Genomic DNA, 15,692 nt, shown 5'->3' with positions numbered 1-15,692 from the left:
CTGTTCTAAGTGAACTTGCAATCAACTGAGTGGTTCTTTCCGATCCGTCTTTTTGACCAAAGATTTTCTTGGTCGAGGGTGTTTGAGTTTTCCGAGCAACGGTGAGAGTTGCTAGCCTTAAGTGGCTGAGAACTTGCTCTCCGGATTTTTGGCTCTCTGAGCATAAGTCTATTCGGATCAATGCTTGGTGCTTGTTTTTACCGCTTTATTGTTTGCTCTGCTAATATTTACGGCTTTGTATTTAAATTCTGGTTGTAATATTATAAAGGGGTTTGAGTAATCCTTGATCAGATGTAATAGTTGATAAGAATTTTATTTCGGTTCTTTGGGCTCATCACTGCGAGGATACATTTCCAACAAATCTAATATCTACATAATACCTATATAACAAATCAAATCCAAACACATTCTCATTTCTCACACCTATAAATCAAATTTTGGAAACGTACAATCCAGACATAATTCATTTTCCGTATAAGAACCAATAAAGCATTTTCACACATTAAAAATGCTGAAAACTGGAAATGAAAATTAAAACAAAATCAAAGGGATTGAATCCAAGTATTTTCTTGTTTCTATCCACAAGTATTTCTGTCTCATATTAAAGACGAGACTAATTCTATGTGAAATAGATAGAAGACAAGGATAAATACATGATAACAATGGCAACTGTATTTTCACTTGCAACCCAAGTTTTATGAACCAAATTGAAGTTTGTAGATGTATCAAAAGAGGTATTCCCTTTCTCCTCTGTATCATTAACCAGCAAGGACACCCCCCCCCCCCCCCCAACCCCCAAAACACACACAAGGATAGAAGAAAAGATCGTTAATATCCGGCTGGAGCACCACCTTTTCTGGGATCACTAACAGCAACAAGCTGCCCGGAATCCGGACCACTTAGTTTTTGAATCACAAACTGGCAAATAGTCCAACTAGAACACACGCGCAATAGGTGGCCTCTCTTTTTCAACTCGTTCAATACCTTAGACTTATATTCGTATTGCCCTGCTTTAGTTGTAAACTTCTCGTGGAAGACCACATCGGGATATAGCTGCATAATAGCATTTTGCTCAAATTAGCATGCCGGCAGTAGCAGCTTGCAAAATGCAGCTATGAAGCAGAAACAAGAACAAGAAAATTCCAGGATCGTCTCTAGAAGGAAACAAATGAGAGATGGTGATGATCGGCATATAAATTAGTCTCACCATGTGATAAAGTCTTGGAATTCTAACAGCAGTAAATGGATCCATTTTTAGGATGAAGTGGTTTATTAGGACCTGAGTGACTGCATCAGGTATTAGAATTCCTCCAGCTGCGCCTATCACTGCCTTTACCTGTTTACCCTGAATATTTACATTTCAAAATATCAATACCACATCAAAAACTGAAAGGAAATCAACTTGAATCAAGTACGTTGTTAATATCCATAGACCAAAGACAAACGCGGATGGTATTTTGAGATTTTCAAAATGCTTTCAAAATTGAGAAAACTCATATCAACTGGAACTGAATGTGTAATTTAGCCCTACATATTTTACACCATTCAGGAAACTGTTCAACATTTCTCACCAAATAAGTCCACTCATTTGACAAGACTCATTTTCGCATGAGTTTATTAAATGTCAAGACTTCCAGATTAGAAAGATCAAAGACAGATGCAATATTATTCCTTTTCCGCACTTAAGCTTAAAATTGAATATTAAGTTTCGTTTTCCAAATATGATTTACTTGATTTGGTTGGAGTATCTTATTTAGTGTCATTATTAACAAGGAATACAGAAAACAACTCCTGGCCTAAGACATTGTGACCTATTCAATTGTGAACTTTTAGAATTCTAGTCATAATTACACTTTTCGTCCATCTACTTAGTCTCTAATTTGATTTTGGTACTTCAAAAGTTAAACTCATGATTTTAGTCCCTAATGTTCACGTCTTTTAACAATTTTGATTCTACCGTTACTTTGGGTCTTTAAACAAATGGAAAGCGCTACGGGAAAAATGCACATGATCATTTTGGAGGAAAGTTACTTTTCCCTTCAGAATTCAGTTCCTTCCATCTATATATATCATATAGAGAAATAGCTAGAAACAACAGTGGAGCTGATCCGACATAAGAGATTGAAATTTGCTTAAAGGATTCACTAGAAAATTGAGCGCAAGCTCGTCCAACACATCTAGAAAATCATGGAACAGTCCAAGAGACATTCAAGCTGAAGAAAATTACATTCCAAATGTGGATTTGAGCTTCCTCTGAAAACTTCACGGACTCGACACAATCAAGGAAGAAGGCTTGGTTATTGTCCAGAGTAATTGAAAAATGATATATAGTTGTTTTAATTTGTTTTAAAAAAATGCAAAAAATACAGTAAAGGTAAAGTTGACAATTTCATACATCTATCCAAGGATTACATAATTTCATCAAACATTAGGAGGGTATTTGTACTTTTTCAAATAATGAGGGAGTATTCGTAATTATGACAAATCTCAGTGGAGGTTGTTGTAATTTACTCTAAAAATAACCTATTGTTTCAAAAATCAATTTATATTAAAGAAGAAACATCATGAAACTAGCAAACAAAAGTTTATGTAAAACAAGTGGAATAAACAACACATGCAATGTGAAAATTTTACGTGTAAGTATAGAATAAAAGTTAAATAATATCAATTAGACACGTATTTAATAAAATATTACGGAAGATAATTTAAATGACAAGATACGATTAAAAAAAATTATTTAAAACAAGATAATGGCATATGTTCCGAGAATGTGTTGAGGTAAGAAGTTAAAAAAGAAAGTAGGAATAATATTATGACAATTAACCAAATCAAAATCTATTTAAAGGTATAAAATTGAAATATGATAAACATACTTGCAAGGTCTCTAATATAAAGTAGAACTATTTTGATACTGAGGATAGCCGCAATTGTTTTAATATCTACTTCTTCAAATAATAAATAATGCTATGCGCAACAATATAAACATACACAAAATAGAAACAAAGTATCAGATTACGAATCTCCTCTTCCCATTTTTCTCTTGTTTTATAATTGCTGTTATGAATGTGAGTTGTTGAATAAGAAACATAAAATAGAATTATGGCACTAATCATGTATGATTGATAAGTAGTATGTTCGCCTCTAAATATGCGTTCCTATGCGTGAAATGCAAGTGATATTTTACTAAGTAGTATACACATGGAAAAGAAAAAGAAAAAGAAAAAGAAATGAAGCAGATTTCTTACCTTAACCAAAATGGTAGGTGCCATTGATGACAAAGGCCTCTTGAACGGTTGAACAAAATTCGCAGGTGATGGTGGTCGTTCATGTGATGAAGTGACGGAAAAATCACACATTTGATTGTTGAGAAATATCCCAGTGCTTGGTGACATAAATTTTGACCCAAAGATAGAGTTTAAACTTGTTGTCATTGTAACAACATTACGTTGATTGTCTACAACGCAGATATGAGTCGTGCCTTGATCATATACCTGACTCCACCTGCATTAGTATTTGGACTATCAATTAAAATTCAGTGTAATTATTTAGCAAAGGATCACAAATGGAAGAGTAATGTTCACTTATTTTTTACATTTCAAAAACAAGGTGGAGAACCTCCATTTATGTTATTAATTAAGAAAATTACCACAGATAACTCCCAAGGAGAGAGCAAGACCTATAAGATAAATGACGTGAAATGGCCGAAAATACGACAAGGGACTACCAAAACTTGGTGTCAGTAAGAACAAGTGATTACACAATGAAAATCTAGCATGCAAGAAAAAAACAACCTAAATAGATCAATAGCACACCTGAACCGTTCAGAGTAATAGAACAATACTTACTTACTACCATAATGAGCAGAATCAAATGTTTTGTTATCGTTTATCTGATCCTTCAAACTTTTTGCGAAGCTGGTTGAAATCATTGTTTGCAAGACATTAGTCACATTTACAAATGCAGGATCACCAAGATTCATCCTCAGAGCAAGCGCGTATTTCAAAGCCTCAATATAACGATGCATCTCCAGCCAGATAGGAACACCATTTGTTCCATAGTTAGAAAGAATCTTCAGAATCTGTTGTAGCAGAGGAAGCTTCAATACATGAGCCATTTCCAAATCTTACCATATAATTGAAGAAGGCTGTGAAGAAATTAGCTTACAAGAATCATCATCGCGCCCCCTGCAGCAGGAGGCGGCGCAGTAACTATATCATATCCCAATGCTCGAGCACCTATAGGTTTCCTAGTAATAACTCGATATTTCTCAAAGTCGGCCTTTGTGATTATTCCACCTGCCTTTTTAATGTCTTCAGCCAAGCTCCTTGCTATTACTCCATTATAAAAACTGTTCATGCCATCTTTTGCTATCGCTGCCAGTGTATCTGCTAGTTTTCGGAGATGTATGGTCTGGCCTTCAATTAGCAGCTTTCCTCTTGGAGCAAATATGCTCTGAAGTTCGTTATTAGCCAGGATAATTGCCTTCGCTTTCGTCATTTTCTGAAAAAGAGCTTCTGAAATGTTGAAACCTCTACGGGCGAGAATCTCAGCTGGCTTTACAAGTGATGCCCATTGAATCTTCCCATACTCTTTGTGGGCTTTGTAGAGACCTGCAAGTTGTCCTGGAACAGCGATAGATAGAGCACCATCTTTCCGACAAAAACTTTCCAGAAGAAACATATCCTAGAAAATTCGAGTAATTTTTAGGGGGTCTGGAAACATGGTCACTGCAAGATCAGACAAGCTTTACGCAAATGAAAAATGCAAGGTGCATAAAAAGGTAAATACAATAAGAATTCATTTTTGTAATGCTATCATATCTCTAAACTTGCTGATTCATGCACTATTTTAAATAAGATTGTTTACTAGTCAATTAATTACGAGAAGTTCTTACTTGTTACCAGAAAAAGTTCAAGGGGATTATACTTCTTCAGTCAATTATATCCTGATATGTTCTATAGATGGCTGACTGAAGGCAATTGAAATGCTGAATCAGTAAAGGTAGGAAGATATTATGAAATCATATAGCAATGTGACCGGATTGGATTTCTGTTGCAAACCTTTTTACATCTTCTACTCCATTCAACGTACACACACCATACAAGTATGACATCATGTATTTTATTTTAGAAAAGATTATATACACATGGTGTGTGTAAGTTGAATAGAGTTCATGATGGAATGAACTCGGATCTACCATGCTACATACACATAAATCCTCTGAAAATCCTTGCATGATTTAGAAGAAGTATCAAGCCATGGGCCCACATGGTTGAGGGCTCACGACAAAACTCCAGCAAAATGAACTTCTCTTGCAACTACTTTGTATTCATGCTCACTTTGTGAAATTTATTCACCCAAGTTGTTCGAGGATCTCATTGTACATGCATATAAACCTGTCTAGATTTCATCCCACAATCTTCGGGATATCAAAATAGAATTCTTTCACATTGGTGAAGCAACACCTTCATCACATTCCTTCCACAACCTAGGACCATCCCAGTGTACATTCAGCCCGGTCTCCTTCACCATTAGTATTCTGGGCCTGAGGTTCGCACTAATACCATTTGTCATGTACCAAGCCCCTTAAATTGTTGGACACAAGAATGCCTCCAGGCCCACCAATTACAATAGGAAAAGTCGACCATAACCAACTTGACAAAAAGGGATATCTACTGAATATATGTATAGATTCTTTAGCTAATACATATGATGTCTTTACTTTTTCTAACTTGAATCCATGTAGAATGAGACATCAGAAAACACCTATTTATATATGCAAATGTTTGGAAACATTTAGAAAATACTGAATAGAGCTATCAGATATCAGTTGCCAAATTATTAAAATTTAAAAATAATAATAATATCACATATATGTGGTTCTAAGAGTTTACAAAAGCTAATAAATAGAGTAGGTTCAGTTACAATTTGTTTATAGAAGTACAAGTAGTTCATTATCGTTAATGAGTTCACAAAAAAGCCTTTGTGTATTCACATAGCCAATAAATCATTGAACCGAAAGGTATCCACCATAAATCAATAGTTATGTTTTGAAACTATACAAACTTGAAAGGTTATGAACTAACTTAAGATGATCGCTAATTAGTAATTAGGAGGACTGATTTTGAGTTAGTGGTAAAACAAAGGACCAAACATATAATTTCCTCATACTGCTAGGCATGCCATATAAATCTATGGTGTAACAAGTTTCATGATAAGTCTGAATCGACTAGTGCAAGCAGACAAGAATCTCTTTGCTGGATACTTCTTTTAAGCAGCTAGCATCCGCTAAGGAAAACTATTTCCATAATTTCTATCAATCATTAACCAGGAGAAGCAGCTCATTGATTGACAGATTGAAAAGCTAGAACTGTGATTAAACACCAGGATTTTGTGGAAAAAAGTTCACCAGAGAAGAAAGATGAAGATATTGACCAACAAACATACCTTGGATGCTTGCCCTGGTGCCATTTCTCTCATGTCAAATACTTTTGCATGGCCGGAAGAGGACCTTACAAGCATAAATCCTCCTCCACCAAGACCACTATGAGCCGGGTTTACTACCCCCAAGCAAAGGGTAGCAGCCACTGCTGCATCAACAGCATGACCTCCTTGACGAAGAATGTCTCTTCCAATGGTAGAGCATTCTGCTTCATCAGTGGCTACAACACCATGGCGTGCTACGACCCTCGCACTTCCAGCAGCACAAGCCTTTTTCTGAAGTGAAACCAAGAACAGAAGGAAGAGAATGGCAAACCTGTGTCCCAATGTGGGACAAACTGCAAAGAAGAAATCCAAGTTCATTAATTTTCCTACATGGCAAAATTTAGCAATCACCGGAACAATTTTGCTCAACAACGAATTAAGAAGCCTGAAATGATCACTTTTCATGCACATCAACTTAAGATATTACACGATAACTCTAAACTTTATGCTTATGCCACATTGAATTTCAGAAAATGAGTATCAAACTTTTTTGCATGCCTCACTAGAATGGATTTTAAGAAAATAACAAGAATAGCAAAGCAACTTTATGGATCATAAAGTGCAGGAGCTTCACGAAGAGGGATGTGCTCTATATGTGGTTTTTCCTCCACATGGTAAACATTATAACCCCATCCAGCTTCCAATGGTATATAAGCCAACACAAAGATTTCACTATATCTGCTCAAGTTGCCAAGCACGATATCCGAAGTAAACTTACTTCTTAAGACCACTTCAGCACAATTTCATGTCATCCAGTAAACTGCAGCAATAGCTGACTAGCATTTACCTAAGCTTGAAGATGATAGTCACATCTACTTCTCATGAAGTTAGCATCCATCATTGAACTAAAATATAAGGGTAAATTGCAATCTACCTACCTGTATTATGGAAAATAGGCAAACAGCCCCCTCATGAAAAATAAAATAGCAATTTATCCCCCGTGTTTTTCAAGATGTAGCAGTTTACCTCCCTATACTTTTAAAATTGAAGCAATTTACCTCCTTAGGCAGAGAGGTAAATTGCTTCGTTTTTTAAAACACAGAGAGTAAATTGCTATTTATTTTTCATAAGGGGGTAATTTACTTATTTTCAATATCACAGGAGGGTAAATTGCATTAAACCCTAAAATATAATGCTAAAATTCTGCATTGACATCTCCTCCTCATGTGTATAATACAGGTAAAATTACAGTATAAGACACATTGTAGACTATTTACATTCATCTTATCAGAATTATTAATTACCAGTCTAAAGTGACAATTAACACATACAACAAAACATAGGACATCGATAAAACTCACCTCGGCAAAACATATTGTAAGAAAAGCAAAGTACAGCAGTGAGATTGGTGAAGAACTTAAACTAATAAAAACTAAGGTCCTCAATAGTTCAGCCATTAATTAACCAGTAGCAGATTAGGCCATCATTTAACTCAAAAAATATCAATCATCTTCATTTATCCCTCTTCAGATATGATAACAACAATATTTATTAACGAAATTGGCTCCCTCCTTCATAATAAATTGTCTTTCTCTCTTTTCAGCAATGGAAAAACAAAAAGTCTCATCTAATCATAATGAACTTCAATAATTAGAAAACATAGCAAGAATTGCTCTGTAGAAAGGTAAGACATTCTCATCAGGTTCCAAGAATCGTTAATAAGTTTCCAGTTAAAGCACAAAGAACAAATGGGATTTCAGTTTCATCAACGGAGTAGACATTTTGATCATGGCTTCTCACAGATCAAGACTAGATAAATTCCATGGATTTATCCGAATTGATGCAAAGGGAATAATGGGTCAATCTTTCCCCCAGCAAAATCAATACAAGAATACCTTAGAGATTGCTGAGATGATCATCATAACTCCACGGGCTGAAGCTGAAACCAAGAAACTTTGCACTAGGAATGGAAATAAATCCCCAATGGTCTGAAAAACATGACTGAGTTTCCACCTTTGCTCTGATTTATTAGGATTTATAACTTGTGTCACCTGGAAATAAGAAAGTTCTAAGTATTGAAACAAATAATTTAATAGAAATTCTTCATGAAAAAGATTTTTAATTAATTATGGTTATGATGTTAATTTAATATAAAAGTTTTTTTTTAATTTTAGTTTTTCATTCTATTGAAATTCAGTGATTACGTTGTTTATTTGAGATTTTAGTTAACAAATTCTGGATTAATTTGAAAAATTAAAAAAAATGCATCCCTTGTTGTTTCAGTTCTAAATTTGATTGGATATATGTTTCATTCATCGTGTGGATATTTATTTTATTTACATAAATGAATGTAATTTATTACATAATTTTTTTATGATTATAAAATTATTTCATCTCTATTAAAACTATTAAATAATATTCCCTTCAATTACAGAATCGACACAACACAATGTGCTCTAAAAACAAGATATAGTTAATTGTACCTTGTTAATATAATGTTTTGCAAGGAGCATTTATGTAAATTTGTCTTTCAATAGGGATATAGTCGTAATTATAATTATAATCTCAAGAGATATAGCTATAATTTTATAAAAAAAATATATACATCTGTATATTCTGAGCTAACCTCGGGAATATCAATATAATTTACTATAGAATAATTATGTCTTCATGAGAATTTCAACTTTGCTCAATAGTAACAATTAATATTTACATGGACTAAAAGAAAATGCTTTGTTACAACAATTTTTAAATCTCCAAATTCATATTTAATTCATTTCTATTTTTAAAAAAATTAGTAAAAACAGTAATTTTAATATTTTTTAATAATTCCATAATCATATAATTTTTTTCTCTCAAGCCACTACTCCACATTTTTTTCTCTCACCTTACTTCTCCATACTCCTTTTCTCACAAATATCTTATATTTTTAATAGGAAAAAGTATTATTTTAGTCCGCTAAGTATGCCTAATTTTAATTTTAGTCCGATAACTATGTCTATTTTTGTTTAGGTCCAGTAACTTACGAAATTGCTTACGTTTAGTCCTCCGGTAGATTGTCAGACAATTTTATCCCTATGCAACTTTGAAAGGCAGTTTTAGTTCATATGCACTCATAGAGATAAAACTGTCCGAAAATCTGCTAGAGAACTAAAAGTAAGCAATTTCGTAAGTTACTGAACCTAAACAAAAATGAACATAGTTATCGAACTAAAATTAAAATTAAACATACTTAACGGGCTAAAATAATACTTTTTCTTTTTTAATAAATCAGCAATTATAATTTATTTTAAAATAATCTAGCCATAACACGAAAGGGCAAAAGAGACATTACCCCTCCTCATATTTTTTTATATATCTTCATTTAAAAAAAAAAATAAACAAGAGTGAAATAGATATTTTCACATTACCATCCAAAAATTACATAATAATCTATACATTATTATTAAGTGAGAACACTTCTTTGATGTCTCATTTTTTATTGGTCTGCTAAGTTTTTTTTTTTTTTAATAAAATTTACCTTTACTGAATAAAAAAAAAATCCAAACCATTCTTCTAAACCCCCAAGTTGCCCACCTTTTTCAACTTCCCACTAACTTTAACATCTTATGATTTTTTTTGGTTTTAATATTTTTATTTTCTTAATTAAAATATATTTTAAAAATATGAATTATTTTTAGAAAATAATTATTTAATTATCCACACTCATTTGAGTGTGCCAACACACACTAATTTCAAGTATCAACGGAGTATTGTTAATTTTTTTAAAAAATAATAAGTATTTATAATTATGTCAGATCTCATACAAATTTATTGAAATTTATCCTTATAATATAATTTTCTAATTCACTCATGTGATCGAATTGACATCACATCTTCCCTATTATGAGTAGGGGTTCAGTACTATTTTCCAACCCTATCTCATCAACATAAAATAAAATAAAAATAGAACATTATAATCTCCAAACAACAATGAGTGTGCTTTGTGTAATAACTGCATATCCCATTACAATTATGTACTTCATATTATTACCCACCACAAAAAATAAAATAATAATAATAATAATAATAGGAGATGGAAATGACATCAATACCCTGCTGGAAAACCACCTTTTCTTGGATCACTAACAGCAATAAGCTGCCCAGAATTTTTACCCTTCAAAACTTGAACCACAAACTGACATACAGTCATAACAGAAGCAGCCCTCTTCAACTGATGTCCCTTCCTTTTCAGTTCATTCAGTGTCCGAACAGAAAATGCATACCGATCACCAACACTTGATGAGTAGTTCTCATGCAAAAGCACATTGGGATAGAGCTGCGTTTGTGCAAATTTCAACGTAAACGCGTGCGTTTTAACTTATAGAAGCGGGAAGTTTAAATTTGTGTGGAGTCCTCACCCTGTGGTAAAATCTTGGAGCTTTGACGGCATTGTATGATGGTTTTTTCAGGACGAAGAAATTTATCAGGACTTGAGAAACTGCGTCGGGTATTAACAGTCCTCCTGCTGAGCCTACGACGGCCCTAACCCGTCCTCCCTGAGAGATAGGGTTTACAGAAAAAATGAAATCCAATGAGTTATCTTTTTGTTAACATGTGGAGTTTGACTCAATATTATATTTTAATTTAAATATGATGGAATCAGATTTATTACGTGTTTGAGACTAGGGGTGGGGTTGGGGGCCCAACCCAATGAAAAGACGAAAAAGATTTTTAATGAATACTTTATTCAGGGGGTTAATTTGTAAAATTTATGGTATTTTATACGTGTCAATGTTATTTATTTGTTACGATTTTATTAGATCTTGTAGAATACTCATATTATTACTACCAATTACACCAATGGAGAACCTAGAGACGACGGTACATAGGCGACTTACTATGGAGTACTTAAAGATGTTGGAACGGGAACAGCGGAAAGGCAGGAAAGACTTCTCACCTTCTCAAGAATGGCCGGCGCCATAGACGACAGAGGTCTTTTGAATGGACCAACATAATTTGAAGGGGCACCGGGTCTAACTTTTGAGGTGGGAATGGAGAAATCATGCATCTGATTGTTCAGGAATATCCCGGTACTTGGCGACATAAATCTTGATCCGAAATGAGTGTTTATGCTTGTCGTCATCGTGACAACGTTACGTTGACGGTCGACAATGCAGATGTGGCTTGTGCCGTGATCATTTAGCTGACTCCACCTGCATGCACCAAAGAAAACACAAACACTGCACTCAATTAGTGTACTAGGTTGTAGTTGTGTACTAGGATAGAATTCGCTCTAATAACAACCGACAACTACTAGGTCGTCTATAGACAACTACAACCGTAAAATTATACTTCCATCCCAGTAATAAAGTGTGCGCCAAAAACATTGTTGTCAACAACATGAGTATGGCACTAACATACTCAAAAGTATCATGTAGAGTGGTAGGAACATGTTGTCTTACTTGCTGCCATAGTGAGGAGGGTCAAATGTCTTGTTGTCATCTATGAGTTTCCTCAAATTTTCAGCAGTGTTGTCTGATATCATAGATTTTAAGGTAGTGCTAACATCAACGAATCCCGGATCTCCGAGGTTCATCCTTAAAGCTAGTGCGTACTTGAGCGCTTCAACTGTTCGATGCACTAGCAGGGCTGTCGGAACACCCGTCATATTGTAAATAGAAAGAATCTTCAGAATCTGTCATGACACAAGAAGTCATGCATGAAAATCTATGTGTGTACAATTAGATCCGACCTCAAAGGGTATCAACATAATCTGCTATAACATTAGTATACCACGAGATAGGGAAGGCCGTAAATTAATTAACTTACGAGTATCACTACCGCCCCTCCTGAGGCGGGAGGCGGAACGGTAACCATTTTACATCCCAATACATAAGCAACCAAAGGCTTCCTCACGATAACACGATATTTCTGCAAGTCTTCCTTTGTGACTATTCCACCTACTCTTGTAATGTCGTCCGCCAATCCTTGAGCTATCGATCCGTTATAAAAGATGCTCATGCCGTCTTTGGCTATAGCTGCCAGTGTATCCGCTAGTTTTTTTAGACGAAGGGTCTGGCCCTCGATTAGTAGCGTTCCGTTTGGAGCGAATATGCTTTGGATCTCCTTATCAGCCATGATCATTGACCTTGCATCGGCCATTTTCTGAAAAAGGGAACGCGATACTTTGAAGCCCTTACGGGCAAGATTCTCAGCTGGCTTTACGAGCGATCTCCACGAGAGTTTTCCGTATTGCTGGTGGGCTGCGTAGAGACCTGCAAGCTGTCCTGGAACAGCTATGGACAGAGGACTATGTTTCCACTCAGTTCCATTCATTTTGGAGAACATGTCCTGTAAGAATGTAACAGTAACAGTGAAGAGAATAAGACATCATTAGATAATACAGACATGCTAACTTAAATGACATGCAGTTTATTCATTTTCACCAACATATATCAAAGCATTAAATCATCATTTGAACCGTAAAAGGACAAAATCATTTAATGAAAGGTAGAGTCTAACTGACATTTTGTACTATATTATTAAGACATGAATTTAACATCTGTTGTCAAAGGTCAAGAGATACCTTAAAAACAGACTTGTATATAAGCTTGGTTTCCTTCATTGAAATAATGAGATAGAATAGATCATAATTTTGACTAACTTTCACTTTTCTTGTCCGTAGCTAAATCTGGGAAAATTGAAATTTCGACACTACAAGAAAATAAAAAATTAGTGGCAATTTTAATATTGTCAGTAATTATATATATTTCATGAGAATACTGTTTATTTTATCGCAATAAGAAATTTCATGATTTTTAGTAATTACTATTAGTTTGAAAAATTGTAATTAACATGAATTAGTGATGAAAAAATATACATTAAGTTGTCACTAAATACAATTAGTAATTCATGTATAGCGACAATCCAGTGACAACAAATAATAATTTTCTTTATTTTATGTTGTCACTAACTTGTCACTATAGATGTGTCACTAATTGTATTTAGTAACAACTTTCTACACGTTTTTTGTCAATAATAATTATATAGTGACAAGATAAAAATTATTGTTACTTAATGTATATATATATATATTAGTGATAACTTTAGAATTATCACTTGATAGTTTGTCACTAATATCATATTTTTTTGTATTGTGATCTCATAATTATATAGTTTTTTAGTGCTGTTGGAATTCAATTTGGCAATCTTAAGGCCTGCAATTTAAAAGAATTAGCACATTATGGACAAAATTCATCGAAATTACAAATCTGGCCAGAATTTGACAAGTGCACTTTACGTGAGCCCAAATTTCAATGAATATTGTCTTACTGTGCCCTGTTTTTTAAATTGCTGGGCTTGATTTGTAAATTGAATTCCAACGGGACTAAAATTTGCGACCCCTATAGTTCGGGTATTAAATTCAAAATTTTTCTTATGAATGGCAAGTACCTTGGATGCTTGTCCGGGTGCCATTTCTCTCATGTCAAAGACTTTTGCCTCTCCTTTATGCGACCGGACGAGTATGAATCCTCCTCCACCAAGACCGCTGTCGGCCGGCCTTAAAACGCCAATGCAAAGAGTACTGGCAACCGCTGCATCGACAGCGTGCCCTCCTTGACGAAGCATATCTCTTCCAATCTTAGAGCATTCTGTTTCATCAGTGGCCACGACACCGTTGTTTGCTTTCACTCTTTCTCCTCTAGCAGCACTAGAGCTGTTGAGGAACAATGCCAACGATATAAGTGATAGGACGATGACGGGCAGACCGTGTCCGGAGACAGGACAAACTGCAAATTAACAAGTGAATTTGACATTTGTTTGAACATCAACAAGATTGGCACAAGTGAAGTCTTGTAAGAATGATGTACTTACCAGGTAGAAACATGTTGTTGGAAGAACTAAGGTGAGGAAGATGAAGAATGATGTATATCAAGTATGAAAAATTAGGAGAGTGGATTAGGCCATTATTTACTTCAACAACATCTCAATCATCTTTTCCAAATGAAGGCAATGATATTAATTTCAACTATAGAAGTTAATGACTTGATTATGAGAAGTGATTTTAATTAAGTGGAACTGTAGCTATAGACTCACCTTTTGAAAAGCAGTTGTTGTTTAAACTAGAAATGCGACGACGGAGAGAGACTTTAATTACGTCCAAGGCTGATTAGATTTTCTATTACAAATTCTATTGTATTTTCTACTCCATTAACATACAGACGACACGTGTATAAAATTTTTTTGAGATAAATGTATAATCTCATCTTTATACACATGTGGTGTGTGTATGTTAAATGAAAAAGAAAATACAATATGATTTAAAATAGAAAATTCAATTTATTTCTAAGAAGGGCTGCTATACTGGTCGTCCGTCTCCTTGCTTTTTGTTCAACAAAAAGGAAAGAATATATAACAATAACAAAAAAATAACTTATTAATGTAGAAATTTTATTTACGCATGGTTTGCAAAAATTTGTTTTATTGGGAAAATGCGGAAAGAAAGTTGAAAACGAGATAAAGGTAAGCGAGAGAGATGTTTGTGAAATACTCTTTACTTATTCAAGAAAAATTTCATTTTTCATCCCATATGATTTAAGTTTTATTCGATTTTAATCTCATTTATTGTGAGTTTCACTTTTAATGTTCTATCTTTTAGCCTATTCAATTTTATGGGACCAAAAATAATATTTTCCCAACTTGTGAATGCAATTAGTAAGAGAAGATATTCAACATTCCTTCAACTTCTTGTTAACTTAAATTTACAGAATTTAGGCAGTGTTTGTTGGCAATAGTTCTGCTTTTGTTGTGTGAATAAATTCTAAAATTGTAAGCTTTTGGCTGTAATAGAAGTTGAGAGGATTTGAAAAAGTAAAAGTAACTAGTTGGAAAAAGTTGAAGTTGTGATGTTTGGAAAAAGACTTAATCTTTATCAATAAGTTGCAAACGTTAGTTAAAAGAAGTTTATAACTTTTGATTTGAATTTAATTTAAATAGTTCAAAAATATAAATTTTAAAACAAAAATATTCTTTTTTTCTTTTAAAACTTATTTCAGTAAAAAACTCGTAAACACTTAAACTAAGCTATTGCCACATATCACTAATCAACCAATGAAGTTGGATTGCGCATTTGATGGCAACTGTGAAACTAACTTTCGAAAATTGGATCTAAAAAGTTCCAAGTCGAGAGCTCCGAGAATGGGTTTTAAAGGTTCTATTAGACTTGCACAAAATATTGCCTCCATATGATGAGTGTCGTGTTTCATAGGCGATAGACGTATGAC

General features: G+C 34.1%; 2 protein-coding genes across 6 annotated transcripts; both read right to left on the bottom strand.

Annotated features, from left to right (window-relative positions):
* Window positions 1-509: 509 nt before the first annotated feature.
* On the bottom strand, window positions 510-8,464 carry LOC105157388 (glutathione hydrolase 1). Of its 5 annotated transcripts, XM_011073800.3 has the most exons (7): window positions 8,322-8,464; window positions 6,448-6,779; window positions 4,165-4,683; window positions 3,846-4,078; window positions 3,246-3,501; window positions 1,208-1,345; window positions 510-1,053 (listed from the first exon to the last, which is right to left on the bottom strand). In XM_011073800.3, exons 2-7 carry the CDS (start codon window positions 6,520-6,522, stop codon window positions 829-831), a joined length of 1,446 nt encoding a protein of 481 aa, XP_011072102.2. In that variant the 5' UTR covers window positions 6,523-6,779; window positions 8,322-8,464; the 3' UTR covers window positions 510-828. The 5 variants fall into 5 exon arrangements, with proteins under 5 accessions (XP_011072102.2, XP_020548017.1, XP_020548018.1 ...); XM_020692358.2 differs by lacking the exon at window positions 6,448-6,779; XM_020692359.2 differs by lacking the exon at window positions 6,448-6,779 and having other exon boundaries at window positions 4,165-4,727; window positions 8,322-8,456.
* Window positions 8,465-10,387: 1,923 nt separating this feature from the next.
* On the bottom strand, window positions 10,388-14,402 carry LOC105157387 (glutathione hydrolase 2-like). The gene is made up of 7 exons (XM_020692225.2): window positions 14,284-14,402; window positions 13,861-14,198; window positions 12,238-12,759; window positions 11,871-12,103; window positions 11,366-11,621; window positions 10,827-10,964; window positions 10,388-10,744 (listed from the first exon to the last, which is right to left on the bottom strand). Exons 1-7 carry the CDS (start codon window positions 14,294-14,296, stop codon window positions 10,514-10,516), a joined length of 1,731 nt encoding a protein of 576 aa, XP_020547884.1. The 5' UTR covers window positions 14,297-14,402; the 3' UTR covers window positions 10,388-10,513.
* Between the last annotated feature and the right edge of the window lie 1,290 nt (window positions 14,403-15,692).

Source organism: Sesamum indicum, linkage group LG3 (assembly GCF_026168435.1).
Source record: "Sesamum indicum cultivar Baizhima isolate 11 linkage group LG3, ASM2616843v1, whole genome shotgun sequence".
NCBI lineage: Eukaryota > Viridiplantae > Streptophyta > Magnoliopsida > Lamiales > Pedaliaceae > Sesamum > Sesamum indicum.
The sequence above is the reverse complement of the archived record's forward strand: the minus strand, read 5'-3'. Positions and strand labels throughout refer to the sequence as shown.

Bases quoted from the DNA above. Each gene is read 5' to 3' on its own strand.
- LOC105157388 (XM_011073800.3), bottom strand. From the start codon at position 6,522: ATGCTTGTAAGGTCCTCTTCCGGCCATGCAAAAGTATTTGACATGAGA. The intron at 3,502-3,845 runs GTAAGTATTGTT...ATACTAATGCAG, and splicing joins TCTGCTCATTATGGTAGTAA to GTGGAGTCAGGTATATGATC. The intron at 1,346-3,245 runs GTAAGAAATCTG...GTAAATATTCAG, and splicing joins CACCTACCATTTTGGTTAAG to GGTAAACAGGTAAAGGCAGT.
- LOC105157387 (XM_020692225.2), bottom strand. The intron at 12,760-13,860 runs GTACTTGCCATT...ACATTCTTACAG, and splicing joins CACCCGGACAAGCATCCAAG to GACATGTTCTCCAAAATGAA. The intron at 12,104-12,237 runs GTAAGTTAATTA...GTGTCATGACAG, and splicing joins GAGGGGCGGTAGTGATACTC to ATTCTGAAGATTCTTTCTAT.